Source organism: Drosophila willistoni (assembly GCF_018902025.1).
Source record: "Drosophila willistoni isolate 14030-0811.24 chromosome 2L unlocalized genomic scaffold, UCI_dwil_1.1 Seg72.1, whole genome shotgun sequence".
NCBI lineage: Eukaryota > Metazoa > Arthropoda > Insecta > Diptera > Drosophilidae > Drosophila > Drosophila willistoni.
Window position 1 is genome coordinate 3804682 of NW_025814049.1, and position 17358 is coordinate 3822039.

General features: G+C 34.9%; 3 protein-coding genes across 5 annotated transcripts; 1 reads left to right on the forward strand and 2 right to left on the reverse strand.

The window, feature by feature from the left end:
- Positions 1-587: 587 nt before the first annotated feature.
- Positions 588-2838, reverse strand: LOC6646276. Its single transcript, XM_002068680.4, has 3 exons — positions 2700-2838; positions 1944-2633; positions 588-1800 (listed from the first exon to the last, which is right to left on the reverse strand). Exons 1-3 carry the CDS (start codon positions 2740-2742, stop codon positions 1298-1300), a joined length of 1236 nt encoding a protein of 411 aa, XP_002068716.2. The 5' UTR covers positions 2743-2838; the 3' UTR covers positions 588-1297.
- A 554-nt stretch (positions 2839-3392) lies between these two features.
- On the forward strand, positions 3393-17292 carry LOC6646274 (bcl-2-related ovarian killer protein homolog B). Of its 3 annotated transcripts, none has more exons than XM_023177921.2 (5): positions 3393-3454; positions 16185-16474; positions 16540-16686; positions 16745-17053; positions 17117-17292. In XM_023177921.2, exons 2-5 carry the CDS (start codon positions 16199-16201, stop codon positions 17279-17281), a joined length of 897 nt encoding a protein of 298 aa, XP_023033689.1. In that variant the 5' UTR covers positions 3393-3454; positions 16185-16198; the 3' UTR covers positions 17282-17292. The 3 variants fall into 3 exon arrangements, with proteins under 3 accessions (XP_023033689.1, XP_002068714.2, XP_023033690.1); XM_023177922.2 differs by lacking the exon at positions 3393-3454 and adding an exon at positions 16106-16119; XM_002068678.4 differs by lacking the exon at positions 3393-3454 and having other exon boundaries at positions 16034-16474.
- Positions 12112-14240, reverse strand: LOC6646275. The gene is made up of 5 exons (XM_002068679.1): positions 14204-14240; positions 13560-13845; positions 12934-13503; positions 12701-12873; positions 12112-12641 (listed from the first exon to the last, which is right to left on the reverse strand). The coding sequence occupies exons 1-5, from the start codon at positions 14238-14240 to the stop codon at positions 12112-12114; spliced, it is 1596 nt and encodes a 531-aa protein (XP_002068715.1).
- Positions 17293-17358: the final 66 nt, after the last annotated feature.

The window sequence follows — 17358 nt, forward strand, 5'->3', positions numbered from 1 at the left end:
AAAATTTATGAAGAAATAATCAAACCATAAAGATAAAAATAATAATTTCAATTAAACAAAATTTAAATTATTGATAAAGCAAAAAAAATAAATAAATAGTAGGCAAAATGAATCAGTATTAGTGAATGCAGTAGAAACAAAAATATTACAATACTTTTTAAATTATATCCTTTGAATAAAGTATAGCTAACAAATTACCAATATTACTCAAAACCAAATATGGCATATTAAATCAACATTTTAGAGATAAATTTTGGATTCTTAACCCAATCTCATAAGCTTTTATAATACTATGAGCACTTATTCCAATATTAAAACATTCGAGCTTATTTTTAGCCAAATTAGGGAATTTTCTAATTAAAAAGAGGACAACAAGATATTGAAATGTCAAAATATTATAAGAAACACTTTGTAATAAGTAATGCAAAAAAATTTGTTTGGCCATCTTTTATAAATGGTTTTTAGTCTATAATTATAAATACAACTACACTAGTTAATTAAAGTACTTTTTTTCTTTAGCTAGCTGCTATTATGAACAAAAAGACTACAACTAGAAGGTGTCATTACGTTATCTTTTTAACCATGAATTGTTTCTTATAATTCATACTTGTTTATTTACTTTTTGATCATTACACTTTCAATTGAAATATATTGGCTCTTAATATAAACGATTCTTAATCACTTTTTAATCATAATCAATCCCTAACACGTGCATGAAACTATATATATAGATATACTCTGTTTGAGGAGAATAATAAATAATATAACCCATTGAAAGGGTATTAAAATCATTAACCACATGCCATAAATAGCCAGAGTATTGCAACAAAAAAAGTTATTTGCTTTTCTTTATTAATTACCGAGGCGCGGCAAAAATGCTAAACAAACTTTATAGGCAAACAATTTGTATAGAGACAGGCCTATCTACAAAGCAAAATTTGGCAAAATATAAGAGTTAATATGAACTCTGCGAGTTTGAAACTCTCGAAGAGTTTAAAACCAAAATAAACACCATCGAGACTGCGGTTAGCATATGGTATGAAAAACAAATGAATTTGTTTTAATTAGCAGCTTTTGCAGCTGTTTCAACATTAATTTGTCTACCTCCGACTTAGTCTTACAATGGTTAAAGGTTTCGTGTGTGAATCAAGATTAATAGAAGAAAAAACAAATTCTACAACATATCTCCAAGTACGTCCATTGGAATCTCAACTAAAACTAGATTACATTTTAAACACTCACAAACTATGACCTTAAAACAGGCAAAAATTCACATCTAATCTAAATAAGAGTTACTTTATAGACCCTGCCTCTTGAGATTACAGAGTCCGGCAACAACTATAAGCAGCTCATTTAGATAGCCCAACAACGACTTCTGTTGTATGGCATTGTGTTCCAAGATCTTATACTCTCTCAGTCTATCAATGGCGTCTTGCATTTGCAATCGACAGGCGGGAGCTGGTTCTGAATTACGCAAAGTGGGCAGCTGCATGGATGGAGCCTTCTTGGAGATTAAGCAGCCATCAATAATCGATAATGATTGCTGCTGGGCCAGTTCACCAGTCAGCCGTTGTGCCTCAAATTTAGTTAATGCTGGTTGCTTTGATTCGGATCGAAAATCATCCTCTTCGCCATATTCATCCTCCATTTGGGGATCCCTTCGCTCACGTTGAACTGCCTGACCTGGTTCAGCGCATAAAGTCAGATAATTGGGTATAATATCATTGAAATTGGTGGCCTCAAACATCTGCAGATCATCACATTCACCGGGAAATGCTGGCGAGATGTAACTGACAATGCCTAAAATGTAGAAAAGAAATAGTTTAATATAAATGTTACAGGAAAACGGCTTAAAGCTTATTAGTAAGGGTTTATCGCATATTTATAATGTCAATTAAGTTAGAAGAAACTATTCTTAGCCTATGATTGAAGTTTCTCCTTACCATTTGTATTGATACACAGGATAAACTTATAGCTGGAGCAAGCAAATTCCAAGGGTTTCCACACATCCGTCTCAACGCACTCAATTAGCGAACGAACATGCAAAAGATTGGCTCGATAATCCACGGGTGTTTGCTTCAGTCTATCGTAAAACTGTTGAGTATTCGGCCAGCAGATCAAAGCACGCATACAACGAGCCAGTCGGATGAGGGTACGCTTGAAAGTTTCCTCTACATCTGATTCGCTCAACTCAAAGTATTCAGCCAGCAGGGCGAATGGCTCATTCTGACGCAACTTCCTTAGGGTAATGCAACAATCCAAATGTGTGACATTGGCAATCCGGCATATGTGACGCTTCAGTATAGTCATATGCTCCCTAACTATGCCCAGGTGAAGCAGTGGAGAGTTCTCAATCAAAGTAAGGGTCATGCTGCGCATAGTTCGTTGTGGCATATCCCGTTTGGTGAAGACAGCCTGACGAACTACAGATGCGACACGAGGAGCAGCTGACACTGTCGGATGGGATGTACTGGAGGCGGGTGAACTAGTACCAGAAGGAGGAGTTGCTGATGGTCTAGTGGTGGCCTTAATTATGGTATTCGGTGGTAACGAATTGATGGCTACTCCCAGAGATGTGACCGGTGAACTGGAGCTTCCCGAATGCAACACATACTTTGGTGTCTTCACAGGAGCTACTCGGAGATTAGAGAGATATTAGCGAATTGTTCTTTAAGCTTCTTTCCACACACTTTACTTACATCCCATTAATGATGGGGTCGATGCTGTGCTGGTTCGCTTCATTTTATTTTATTTTACAATCCATCAATTCCTCTTGGTTTCGGTGAAGAAAAAGGTTTTTGTTAGTCGCACAGCTGTTGCTGCTTGGCGGTTTATTAGTCTGGCAACGCCATGTACATTTTGCATACCGTTTAGCCATAAGTAGGATGGGTATATTGTGCGCATATACATCTGCTAAACCCGATTGCCCTTTCAATTTTAATCATAATTTTCTAATATATTTGGACACAGACCAACACGATACGATATTCACTCATTCAATAAGAATGTCAAACTGCCCATTGTGAATTACTACTAAATGAATTTTAAATCATACACCTATTTTTTAAGCAGAATATCAACTTCGACCCAAACTTTTGTGGGTCGATTTGATGTCTTTAATATCTTTAAGTGCGAATTGGACCGCAAAGACCCTCTAGATAACTGTGCGAACATATAGTGACAATAGATTGTGAGATTTGAAATGTGAAACGTTATTTGCTTTGTTCTGATGTCAGGCTTTAAAATCCCGCTAAGGATGGCAACGCTTCTTACAGTGACTCTGGCAACATCAGTGAATTTATATCGATAGTTACATTTCTAATTTCCTCAATGTTATCGATATGGCTAGGTTCGATAACTAAGGCGCGCTATTGTCTCATTTCAATTTCAATCTTCAACGTGGTCGGTTGCGTTCTACGATCAGAAAACTTATTTTTAGTTTTTACTTTAAACGGTTGGTGTCTAACATATTTAATGTGTTACCTTAAATAAAAATAATTATATATGCTTGATTTGTGTTTATTTTGTCTGTGTGTGTGTGTGTTTGTGTTACCATAATATTACCAAAATGCTGACCGTGAATATAAAAATAATGTAAACGCGTCATGCATTAATAATAAAGCAATTTCCATGCAAGCCCGGCCCCAGTTTTTTGTTTTTTTTCCTCTCTTTTTCTTTCTTCCGTTAACACACAAAAAATCCATTATCAGCTGAAAATTGCATATCCAATACAATGAGAGATAATAAAAAACACAATTATCCGAATGCGGAAGAAGGGAATTGTCAGGGGGGGCCGATAAGTCAACTTTCGGTGTGCTCCACTAATTATGTTAAATAAAAAAGACAAACAACAACAAAAAACAAAAATTGAGGATGTTCAAAACCTTAACTTCAATTAAAGTTGAACGGACTCCCACTACAAATGCCGCTCGCCGCGGGTATTTAAGGCCAACGCAAATTTTTAATTTAATTAAATTTCACTTGGGTGTGCATTAGTGAGTGTGCTGGTGTGTGTGCTAGTGTGTGTGCTAGTGTGTGTGTGTGTCTTTTTGTCACTAAAACATGCGTTTGGTAAAAAAAAAAAAACAAAATGATTTCCTCTCTCAATTGCAGACTCGACTACAAAGTACTCAGCGTTAAGTAAAACAAAGTGTTTAATATGTTTATAAATTGTTGCCTGCTATTAGCTATATGCGATCCCTCTTTAATAACACTCATTAGCCATTAATTTCTATATAATTTGTGGTTTAAGGAAACTCAGACTTATTACTTAAAATAGCCTCCTTGTATTCTTTATTTGTTTATTGCATTGTAGACTTTATTTAGTTGTAAACTAAACATCACCAGGGCTGGATTTTGATAAGAGAGGTATAAAAAACTTCTTTGTTTTCGCCTATTTTGCTCTTCACTAAATCCGGTCCTGATTAATATTATTCTGCAAAGTAAATATAAAATGGGTAATTTGGGATTCATTTATTTAAATTATTAAAATTTGTCTTGTAATTTATTGAATCTGTTCTTTAGTTTTTCAAATATAGAAATTTTGGTGGTAGAGATAGTGGTTACTGATTTATATAGATCTATAGACATGTATAGATCGCTATATATTGTATATAAATACTAATAGAATAATAGGTATATGGGATGCTTAATCGAAAATTGAAGAGAAGTGCCAACTTGAAGTGCCACTAAAAAGAATTATGCAAAATATTTCATTTCGAACTGTCTAAAACTTTTAAAGTTTTTAATTTAAAACGTTATTTTCAAGGCTCAGATACAACGCAATTTTGAGGATCTTTTAGTTTTTAGTTTTGGTGTGGAAAAAAGAATTTTGAGTCCTCAGTTTTCTATTAAAAATCATGCATTCTGATACTCGATAAGATAAAGATGCTAGATCGGAGGATTTTCGTACAAATTTTATAGAATAAAACTGCTAATTTAACAAAAGAACTTTGATCTTGAAATGGAAATTGTATAGTTACAAATCATTTGTATAAAAAACAAGCTATACAATAAAAAAATTAAAAAAGAATAAAAATATATGATAAAAAAACAGCAGCTTACAAAACTAAAGACCACTTTATATAGTAAAAACAGGCAAACAAACAGATCTAATTAATTTTAGTACCAAAAGATCACAAGTACATTTGCACACTTGTTTCTTCTCTCAACAGATATCAATAGATATATCTTTATAGCTCCTGACATTAACTGAGTAAAATATACCCTTTGACACTCTGAGTACAGGGTATTTTAACACGACGTCAGCAGAAAACATTTGCGAGTCGCACCCACACTTCATAGACAGAGGCGGTATATTCAGTGTAATTGACTTTGCTATAACTGAATACGTTTTGTTGTTGTTATTACTTTTAAATGTTTTTGCTTTCTAGCCGGCATTCGATTACATTGCTAAAATAATAGCAACAAGTGCCACATAGTGATACTGGCTACAAATTTGTAGCCAGTTTCGTGGGAACGCTTTCGCAATATCGGGGAAGACTAAAGTTTATTTAAGTCTCTTCTTTTATCTGCTCTCGATAAAGAAAATAAATAAAAGTTGCAACATCATTCGTGCCGAAATGGAAGTAATCAGAAAAAGAAGTATTAATTGGTAGGGTAGAGTTGAAGACAATTTTTAACCTTAATTTAAAAGGTCTGATCAGTTCAAATCTTGTACTTAAAGTGTTTCAACTATATATACATATATAGGAGGCTTGATCAGACATACTTATGACTTTTTTGTTTGTCACTTCTAAAATTATACTGCTAAAAATTGATTAAGTATTTGTTTTTCAAATGAAAATGAATGGAACAAAGCTATAAGTTAGATGAATTTCAAAATTTCTCTATGCCTTTTTAAATGTTAAGTTTATTTTCACAAAGTGTCCCGATGAAACTTTGCTTTTTTTACTACCAAAGTATATAGTGCTATAAATTGTTAAATGATTGACAATTTAAGTACTCCGTCAGATACTTTATCTTTCGGAAAGCACAAAAACCAAATAAGGTTATACAACTTGTCACCAATGAGTTATATATATAAACTAAGAATAGACTACTATATCATACCATTTTAAGGCGTTTTTTCTGAAACCATCAAGGAAAAATTTAGAATTGTGACTAATGAGGTTTTTTATGGTGGTTTTCTATTAATTATATTATTAGAATGTTGCATGACAGATTTTTAAACTTTTCTCTGAATACTTGTCAATATGGCAATTTCGGTTCTCCAAATATTTTTTGAAGTACTCATTAATTTTATTCTCTGTATTATATATTTAAGTTGAAAATGCCAATGCAGCATGAGCTCTTAACCCTTAGAATTATACTCACACATATCAAAAGTATACATCAACATTAGTAAATAAATTAATGAATGAATATTCTCTGTATTAGGGTTCTCTATTCATTCAATTCAATATTGAATTCTGATTAAATCCTTTATTCAATTTATATATAGTTTTAGGCCCCATTCATTAAATTTATTGTGGAACTGAATGCTAACAAATGTCGTTTTGAATACAGTCAATACTGTTTGAGTACTCATTAGTCTCGTTCTACTCTTTAATTTCCTTTTCATTCAATTCAGTTTTGCAATGATTGAATGTTACTTTAGCCTTGTTACTACTTAAAGCCCTATTCATTCGAATCCTTCGTTAAAAATGAATTAACGTCCTTTAGAAGATACTTATGTGTGTTCCAAATGTCCTAACTATCTTAAACTAAACCAAAATATTTGCCGTTTTAGAAACCTCCTCTATTTATGAGAGCAGAAACTGAAATTTCAAGTGATTGATACTAAATTATTAATTTGGGAATCGGTGGGGATTCTTCACAAGTTTGTTTTAATATCTATCTAAGATGATTTTCAAGTCTTGTGAAATTCAGAAAATTCTTTGTAAAAACATGGAATGTTTTTGATCAACTTTCTTTTATTTCAGAATGATACTCAAAAAAGAGATCAATTCTTTATAGGACTTTTTGAATATATTAGATAATTCATTTTAAAGTAATATTAATTCCTTTAAATATTCATGTATTATTAAAGAATTGGATTAATCATCTAATATTAAACTGAATTTTCAAAAAGAGATAAAATCATTTTCTTGAGATTTATCTAAAAAAGCTAGCCTGCCAGGATTTTTATAAAACCTTTTATTTGTAAAGAAAACCGCTTTATGCGCCTTAGATAGTCTTTTTTTTGATCTATTAAAGTGTTAATTAAACAATTTAAACTATTTCCACACAGACACACGACACTCAACAGGTTATTAATACCAAAGTAAATATAGTTATATACCCTCTAGGACTGTGGCCCATCCCCTTTTTTGTTTGTTTGTTTGATGTGAGTTTATCAAGAGCCATTATCTAATCGATAGAATTTCGTTTACAATTCCTATATGATTATTGTAGATTACGAGATCAATTGCAAAAAAAATGAGGTAAATATTAAATGCATCAGATGGAATTACCACTTGAACCTCTCCCCCCTTCAGAAACAAATTGCAATTAACAGATATTACCCCTCATCACCCCTCCAACACCCAATTACTCTTGTCACGTTCGATTTGAATGACGCAAATTGGTCTAGTCTGGTCTCTGTCTCACTCTGGCTAAAAAACTAAAGTGCAAAATCAATAGTTAATGATCTGAACAATGTTTACCACCTGAGTGTGTGTGTGTTTGGTGTGTGTGTGTGTGGGTCAGTGTAAATTTCAAATTGCCAACGACAGCAAACAGAAGCGTCGTAAGTCAGTCAAAAGCGAAAAAAAATACGAAAAACCTTTTTGCTGAGCTGTCAAAACCGCAAAAAAATTGCGGTTCAAAAATGTATACCTATGATATAAAAATCATTTAAGTTTCAAATGCAATTAAACATAATGAACTTGGTTTCTTGGATTAGCCAATCGTATATAACGAAAGGTAAATTACTCACATTGTTTGTCAGGCACAACGAATTGGAGCAGCAAATCGGCTGGAAAAAAAAAATATGAAACCCGAGAGTCAAACTAATTTAATGATCAAGCCGAATTTGCGTTACTCTATGTAACTATTTTCCTGAATTTCTCAAGTTCTATGCACAAAACACGATTCGGATGTTGTCCTTTTGAAAGGTTCGAAAATATTTAGTTTCATGCGATATCTATTTTTAGAGAAATTTACACTACAATACTTCTAAGGAATTTCTAAAAACGATCTATTCTGATATTCTTCAAATATTTGAACCGTTCTTCTTTAGATTTTAACAAAATAATAATTTAAAATTTTCGAAAAACAATTCTTAGTCAAAGAAGATGTCTCTTGTTTAAACTGTTGCCATTTTACAAAAATATAAACATTTTGACTTTTTTTTGTTTAAAGTTATATTAATTAATTGAATAAATCCAACATATATGATTAATTTTGGATAATCAGAGCACTTGAAATCGGTATTGTTCTTAAAAAGTGCAAGATCTTCAGGGAGCTTAAATTTGGTATTTGGTTTAGAAGAATCAAATTATTTCGATCTTAGAACTTTTAAAAAGGTTTTGCATAAAAGAATTTGTAATTAGAAAAAAATATCTCACTTTAGGTGGACAGAAATACTTGGGCCAATGAAAGGGTATATAAATTGCATTCCAATGTAAACTAGTAATTTTTTTTTGGAGGGAGTCTGTGGGAGATTGGGTTAGGAGTGGGTGAGGTAACTCCCGCAGCGCCTGCGTAACTGTCAGATTGTTGTTAAAAAATCAATAACACAAATGTTAACATGCTTAAAATGCTAAAAACAAGTTGAGCCAAGCCAATAAAATGGAGAGAGAAAAACACGCAAAGCAAAGCTCAGACAACAATTTAAGGCATAACTCGATCTGGAATCAGACCAATCGGGCAATCAAAATGGAGATAAAAACGAAATCACAGAAAAAAATAAGAAAAAAAACTGACACTTTTGGTTAATAAAATTTGCTAATGAGTAAACTAAGTTGATGTTTTGATCAATAAAAACGATTGCGTTCGGCCAATCACAGAAATAGAAGAACAAACTGGAGGAAGAGGAGGAGAATGAGTTAGTAGTAGAATTCAATATGTATACTAAGTATGATTTTAAGACACAATGTTGGGCACTTATTTAGAACACTTTTTGTTCGTCTATATACATATATTCTTCTTTCACTGATAAGTTTGATCAACTTTGACTAAATCTTCTTGTTTAAAAATATAAATCAGACTTGCTAAGTTTTTATATTTTGTTGATCAAATTTATCTGGAATATTATCCAAAAGTTACAAACTGATTTGAGTCCAATGTCAGAGCATGTTAATTAGTAATTAAGGTATTTCCAAAAGTTATGTAACGATCTTCATAAATATTTTCCTAAAATTTAGGAAATTTTTTTCATAGAGGAAATTTTCTTCATAAATATTTTTCTAAAATTCCTAGAATTGTTCATCTTTAATATCTAAAAATTCCAAATGCAATAGAAACTTTATATATTTCGTTGTTTTTCAATAAGAGAGTTAAACTAATGTGCTTAGGTTCCTAAAATGTTTTCTACCTCATTAAGTTAAGAAAGTGTTCTAAATTTTTGGACACCACTGTACATGTATGTTCCTTTTGCTGCCCCCAGCATCATTTGTGGCATTCATTGAGTGCATTCATAAATATTTATTAGGCCTCATTGCTAAATCAGGCACTAAGTAGTCGGTTTAAAAAAAAAAACATACACACATTTTTGGCCGATTTGGTTGCCAAAGAGGGGATATCTATAAGAGGGGCACACAAAGAGAGTGTAAATTGGAAGCGTTGAAGTTGGCTTTTTGGATTGGACTCCAAGCGCCGGACATTAATTTATGTGTGCATTAAACATTGCCTATGACAAAGACAAAGTATGTTCGGTTGGGATCGCATTGGAACGTGTTCGGTATATTAATTGAGGCTTACTTCGAACTAGGTGTGCTTACCGCGATGTCTCTTAGTCCATGTGAGAGATTCTGCAGAGTCAGAGTCTCCAGCTGCTGCCACACGATATTGGGAATGAGAGAATCTTGTGTCAACGGTTGGAGTAGGTCATGGGGGAACAGATGTTCAGCGGGATTACCTCATTCGGACAGGAAATGAAAATGAAACACACCAGATGTCATACTTATTTAATAAAAGTTGGTCAAATATTATAGGAAAGTAACATTCCCGAAAGCTTTAATAGGCGTCTTAACTCAATAAATGGTATCTAAAGAGTTAGATTCGATTTGGGTATTCGTGCTGTCAATTGAAAGGCAAAGGACCCATAGTGCAAATAACTACCTACTTAATGATAGAAAATCGAAAAAAAACTAGAAGAATGGGTCCAGGAAGAAATTGGAGGTCAAAGAAGAGTAGTTTGAAAAGAATATTACAGAATAGGATAAAATAAAGCAGAGAAATGGCTTGAGGGAAATCTTAAAGTATCAACCAAAACTAGTATGTATTAAAAAAAATAAACTTTCTTTACCCTAGATAGCAATCCTTTTTCTGCAAGTTTAACCTTAAAGATACTTAACCCTCTAAGACTTCAGAGCGCCTCAAGGCACATATCGATACTTAATTAAATCATTAATTCTGACTATTTTCTAAATCATTTGGGAAATTATTTAATGTTAAAAAGTTTGATTTGTTTATTCCTAACTTAAATAAAATTTCAAAATTTTCAAAACAGTATTACTTTTATTGTTTGTAATATTTTATGACAATCGATTAAAAATTCACGAGACTTAGAGTGTTAAATTATTCGATAAAAAATAATCCTTATTTTAAGGACCTACAAAACTCAATTTTTAATAGGCACGTTCTTTCTAAGTCGTTAAGGATCTACATGGGTTTTCGAAAGTTTTCCTAATTGCAGTGGAAGACCCATAAATAGGTATGTAAAATGAACTTCTCTGGATAATATAAAATTCACCTCGCTTTAAAACTGAGTTAGTCCCGAAAAATCAATGACAAAAGGGGACGTTAAATATTTGAATGGGAAACCCCTTAAGATAAATAAAATAGCATAGAGGAGGAACTCTTAACAAGTGAAACATTGATTGTCCCATATAGCGTAGAGTTTGGGGACTCTGAATTGGAAATAGAGAAACACTGATAATGACATTTCTAAAAAACTAAAATTGGGCACAAAAAAAGGACTAAATTCGAATCTAATAACACTTCTCAAGTAAAGTTAGTTATGATTCAAAGTCAAGTTAGTTAAGATTTGAAGTCAACTTAGTTATGATTTAAAATCTGATGTAATGTAATTTAGGGTATAGATTTTAAACTAGTATTTTTAAGATACGGCACCTAATTCACATGCATTCTATTTGGGCCCCCCACAGAGCGTGTTACATTCCAACAAATGAAACCCTCGACAATAATCAGTATCAGTGATTACAATGTCAATCATTGTGGCTAATTGGACAACCATATTCAATCTTATGACCAAAAATTAACATAAGAAATGGCAACAAATTGGCACCAAATAACTAACTAAGCTCTCAATACGTACAAAGTATTCGAGTATTCAGGTATTTGGTTTCATTAAATGTTCCCCCCAAGGCTCCCTCCGTTGCCCCTTGTCCAACAAACACAGCAAGAGACAAACGTAAAGCGTGAAAACGTGATACAATTTCAGTTTTAGCCATTTGGAAATCAGTCAAAAACTAAAAACCAAAATTGACTACATGTTTTCTGTAGTTCTCATACATACATATGCCTAACCCGTCTCTCCCACTCCAATCGAAGCCAGTCGTCCAATTATCAGCGACATGAACATAAATAAAATTTTATTAAGTGCTAATTTCTGTTTAAGCCTTAAAATGGGCAATGATTTTGCTTTCAATGCCTGATTTCGTCTGGACGATAAGTCAATTTGTTGTACGAATTTGGTCAAGAGGTAGTCAAGAAACGGTGCGGTAGGTCGGGGGCAGTTGGAGGAGGAAGTGATTTAAGTTGATGATAGCAGGTGATTGTAATTTTATTCACTAAAAGGATACAGCTAATGGGTGCAACATAACAAAGGAAAAGTTTAAAACACTCGAAAGAGTAACAAGATAATTTCAAAAGAATTGAAACAATGGAATGACTAAAGTAAAATATTATTAAATTGTTGTCTACTTATTTTCCAAATTTATACAAAGCCACAATGGCCACTCCAAGTAGTAGAACTATGAAACCTAAGCTCCCAATTAGAGCCAAAGTTTTGGACGTTTCTATGATTTCAGGATTTTCCAAAACCACACTAGTCAGATCATCTTCCGCCGTTGTAACTAAAGCTCTATTCGGCATTATAACCCGAAAAGTTAGATGAGATAACTCAGAGATTTCTGTTCCATTGCTAGCATTCCGTCTTCGTCGTTGGGCTAAGCAATCCTGCGCTTTCACCTGACAATCCTCGCGTTCCAAACAACCCGTCATACGCATCGACATCACTAGAATATCGCCACTACGCATGCCAGGAAACATTACTGCCTTGAAATGAAGTCTTTGACCCAATGGTGGCTCAAAGATTGGAGCATGCGAGCATATGCTCTGCATGGCGGGATTAAGACAACCACGAGAGCTAATCAATTGGGCATTGTTAAGAATTTCACCGCTAGGGGAAATCCTCTGCAACTGGACATCACTTAGTTTGGTGTAGTTCCAGCCTAAAAAGGTGCAAAAGAAGATATCAGAGAGACAGAAATCCTTCCGTTTTGCCACTTACCATCACCAGCTAGAACATGTGCTCTAAGTAGCAACTCCTCACCCAATTGAACAGCTCCATTGCTTTCCAAGTGTCGGGTATAGCCATTAGTGCCACGTCTCAATAGCTCCACATGGGTGCGAAAGGCATTCTGATTGCCGCCATGAGCATAGTTGCCCACACTTCGAGCTTGCCTGGGAGAAGAGAGTGAAAATTAGTTTCTTGGGAATCAGAAATTCTCTATCTCTACCCACACATCATTCGAGACTCCCATTTTCAGGGCATGTGTCTTAACGGCCACTCGCTCTTGGGATTTGCAGTGCAGGGTTAGAATGGAATCTCCTGCAGTTCTCAGACCGCGTATGGTTGGAAATCTTAGCCGCAAACACAAATCCTGACCGCAGGATTTTACGCCACAGCGTTCAAAATCAGCGCCTGGTATGTCCAGGAGAAGAAAGCTGCGAGAGAGTTTCAATTCGCAGTGATCATCGTCCTCGTCATGATCATTATCCATTATAGGGGCAGCTCCCAGAAAGCTATCTAGCTTAAGAACCGCACGAAAGTAAGCCCCAGGAAGGCAACGCATGTCCTTCAGACGCAGACGAACTTGTTGGGTCTGTTCGGGAAGAATTTCGCCAGGTGGCAAATAGACAGGAGCAGGGGTGGAAGGTCTCTGAGGTGCGACTGGAGCAGGTGCATGATAATCATAGCCTGGGGGATTCTGTTCCACATCATTATACTCTCCAGGATCTTGTACTATAATAGGTTGTGGTGTGGTTGTGCTTGTCCCAGCAGTTGAAGGGGGTGCATAGTAGTAACCATCACTACAAGAACGAAACTTGAATCGGTTGGTGAGAGATAATGCCTCGATTTTTCTTACCTCGGCTTGGGACTTTCATAGCTAGGCTGCTCCCCCACACTGGGTGGCCCATAAAGTTGGTTTAGAGGTATAAAATTACCATGTCCTTGTGATGATCCCTGAAACTTGACACTGCGATTCTCTATGATTTCGGGCAGACTAAACTCTGTAGTGGCTGCCACTGGTGCTACAGGAGCTGGAGTTGGTGGGGGAAGTGGAGCTGGAACTGGAGCAGGGGCGGGTTGTAGTCCATAAACCAAAGCAGGTGGCGATAGTCCCACATGATAGTTGCTAAAATCTCCTGGCGCTGTAAAGAAATGTGCGTGGGAGACATCTCCTTTTAGGCCACCAAAACGAAGAGCCAACAAAAAAACAAAACCACTCCAAACGTATGACATTCTGGCGACGAACTAACTCACCCAACCAAAAATGGAGTGACTTTTATAAGCTCTAGTTGGGCGTGACTCCCAAACTGACCCAAAAATCAAATCAAATTTCTGGGTTCTTCTTACTTTCCATGGCATACGCACGATTTTGCATTGAAAACTTTCCTTGATCACGATACGAAACACATTCACTTGGTTGCCCCTTGCATTATGGTTATGTAAAAACTAATTGTCAATTTAATGTCCCCAATGAATTGGGCTGGCAAACACCAAAAACACCATTTCCCAGCACCATCTTCAGCATTGTGGAGTTCATGTCCAGTTTGGATCACAAATCATTTGCCATTTGACATCTCGCTTGTGGACAACTAATGACAGTGTGTCTACAACATTTTCTTCATTTTGGCCAGGCAAAACTTAACGAGCCGACAATATGTCGTTAATATGCCCAAAATGGTCAACTATATAAACAACAAAAAGTACAGTATACGAAAGAAATAAATACAGAAATAATCATCAATAAGCGTCACAATGGAATTAAAAATCTAGAAATCAAAGTGACCCAAATGATCGATTGAGTTGGCTGAGACTGACGGAAATGTAGGTGGGGATAAGTCGTATGAAGGACTTATTCAAAACTAAATAGATAGCAATTTTTTGTTGTTTAGTAATTGTTAATCAATTCAGTTCAGTTGTTATTTAAATTGTTTCTATTCCAAGTCCAAATTTAAAGTTCTATGAGTTAAAGTCCTGATCTTTCTAGTGGCTGAATGGGCTTTAATTTATTAAATATACAGTTGGACCCCGATTATCCGGGACGGTCGGGACCAGAGCCTTCACGGGATATCGACTCGGTAAATCGAGAGCAAATTTTCCACGTATTTCGTACTTGAAATTATATAAGTACATACATACTTATCTTTAAATCAAGCTGGTTTTGATCTCCAAAGAAGATTTCATATAAACTTAAATGGTCTTAGAACAAAGTTCTGAAATAATCCTTAGAATGATTGAAATGCCTAAAATTTTATTAAATCGTTAATAGTTCAAACTATTTGTGTTACATTTGTTCCTTTTGGGAATAACATTTGTTAGAAAATTACTGAAATTTTCTAAATTTTCTTTGACTGACTGATAGTAAACCAGTTTACCAGTTTATCATTTAGCATCCATGGAATGGAAGTCTTTTTGAATTAAGCAATAGAAAAATCCTTTTCCTTACAATGACTTCCTAAAATGACAATAATGTAAAAAAAATTGCCGGATTAGTCCTGTAGCAGGAGTAGTGGACCCCAAGGTTTTGTTATATAAAATATACATAGATAGCTTGGCCAAATATAGAACTGAATATATCATTGGAAAGTTATTTATATAGACATAAAGACATTTTTATGTCAGAACAAAAATTGGACTCACTAGTGGGCACCCGAGAACAACATGTAAAAGAAAATAAGGTACAAGCTTCAACAAATTTGAAATTTGTTTTTTTGTAACAGCCTTATAAGCCTTTATTTAAGTTTTTTCAATATATTTTTATCATAGAAACTGACAAAATTTTCAATATGAAAAAACTTGGTCATTAACTTTTCCTAAAAAGTTGTCAACTATTTATTCCGGAACTGGGCCAAACACTAAATAAAACAATTGCAACCCTTTGGAATTGTTTTCCATTTGGTTCAGAGATTAAATAATGAAAAATTCCCTTTTAATTCAATATATTTGAAAAACATTTGTGAAACTTTTCCTGAATTTTTTTAAAATTGCTACTTAAGGACGCTTTAATTTAGCTCATTTGAGCACTAATTAACTAAAATGACCTACATGTTACGAATCTTGCTTGAAATTTTCAATGATTTCATTGTAGCCCAGATTTTGAGCCCCTTATCCAAAAGCTAGTTGCTTTTAATGCTAGTTCATTCATAAATTACAGGCAATTTTTAATGAGTCTCTTTGGCAATTGAACATGACGTTTATGATTCGTCTGACTCGAACTGTGGGCAATTATTTTTTATTTTGCTTGTAAAACGTTTGGGATGAATCAGGTTTTCATTTTGTTTTTGGTCGTTGATCGTTCGATCGATCGATACGATCAAAAAGCAAACAATTAATTTTACAAGACACACACACACACGGAGTGAGAGAGAAAGAGGAGGATAGAGAGCTCGAGCTCATTAAAGTTAACCAAATATGTCTAGGTAGATCAGTAGCTTGGGGGGTATCGATGACGGTTTCGAATTACGCTTTTGTATGTTTCCTTTAGGTGGATACTTCCAAATGCCTGGCACTTCGTATCCCACAAATAATGATAATTTCAGCAACGGTTTTCCCATGGCCACCACTCAAAGTGAACGATTGCTGCAGGCTCAGAATCGTAGGAAATTCAGTTTTCCGGCTACCCTACATTCCGCATCGCTTCTGGAGGTGGGCCAAAGGGATGTCACAGCGACGCGGCGTCGTCTGAGCAATGTCAGTGATGTGGTCACAAGGAAACTATCCTATACCATTGGCTGGAAGGCGGCACAAATTCCAGCCCAGGATATCATAACTCAGGTGAGTGGAAATCATGAAATTTATATTTAATTAAGCCTTCAATTTGTTTCCTATCTCCATTTCAGGGACGTTGTCTTTGTGGCCATTATATCAAGAGGCGTTTAAGACGCTCGGGTTTGTTTAATAAGAAATTGGGTTTCCAGCGTATTAGAAGTATTATGGGTTCCACATCAATGGGCGTGGTACGTGATGTCTTTCCAGCTGTTCAAGTGGTGAGTCAAGCTTCAACTCCTCTAAGATTAAAGTCCTTTAGGTAAGTCCTCCTTACAGTTGGGTGATGAGCTGGAGCGTATGCATCCTCGTGTCTATAATGGTGTGGCCAGGCAAATCTGTCGCAATCCTGGTGGTGAATTTCAAAGTTCTGATGCTGTTAGCCTGTTAATAGGCGCCGTGGGTCGAGAACTATTTCGCGTTGATATCACCTGGAGCAAGGTCATCTCTTTATTTGCCATTGCCGGTGGTCTATCGGTGGACTGTGTTCGTCAAGGGCATCCGGAATATTTGCCCAAACTAATGGAGAGTGTATCCGAGGTCATCGAAGATGAGCTAGTACCCTGGATCAATGATAATGGTGGTTGGGTGAGTTATCTTCTGACTTGATAGACGAAAGAGTTCCTTAATTTTCTTTATCTTCTTTTATAGAGCGGCATCAATACCCATGTCTTACCCACAACCAACAGTCTCAATCCTTTAGAATGGACCACATTAATAATTGGTGTGGTTTTTGGTTTTATTTTAATTTTCATGTTCTTACGTTTCATTATAAGCACGCTAATACCCAAAATATATCAACGATTCACAAGTTGATCGAAACGAAAGCTAATTTTGTACATTTTCTTTAAATTAAAATTAGTTTTTTAGTAAGTAGTCATACGTGCCTTTTA

Bases quoted from the DNA above. Each gene is read 5' to 3' on its own strand.
- LOC6646275 (XM_002068679.1), bottom strand. From the start codon at position 14,240: ATGAACTCCACAATGCTGAAGATGGTGCTGGGAAATG. The intron at 13,846-14,203 runs GTGTTTTTGGTG...ATTTCTTTACAG, and splicing joins GAAGATGGTGCTGGGAAATG to CGCCAGGAGATTTTAGCAAC. The intron at 12,874-12,933 runs GTGGGTAGAGAT...CTCTTCTCCCAG, and splicing joins ATGGGAGTCTCGAATGATGT to GCAAGCTCGAAGTGTGGGCA.
- LOC6646274 (XM_002068678.4), top strand. From the start codon at position 16,172: ATGTTTCCTTTAGGTGGATACTTCCAAATGCCTGGCACTTCGTATCCC. The intron at 16,475-16,539 runs GTGAGTGGAAAT...TCTCCATTTCAG, and splicing joins CCCAGGATATCATAACTCAG to GGACGTTGTCTTTGTGGCCA. The intron at 17,054-17,116 runs GTGAGTTATCTT...CTTCTTTTATAG, and splicing joins TCAATGATAATGGTGGTTGG to AGCGGCATCAATACCCATGT.
- LOC6646276 (XM_002068680.4), bottom strand. From the start codon at position 2,742: ATGAAGCGAACCAGCACAGCATCGACCCCATCATTAATGGGAT. The intron at 2,634-2,699 runs GTAAGTAAAGTG...ATCTCCGAGTAG, and splicing joins GACCCCATCATTAATGGGAT to CTCCTGTGAAGACACCAAAG. The intron at 1,801-1,943 runs GTAAGGAGAAAC...TCTACATTTTAG, and splicing joins CCTGTGTATCAATACAAATG to GCATTGTCAGTTACATCTCG.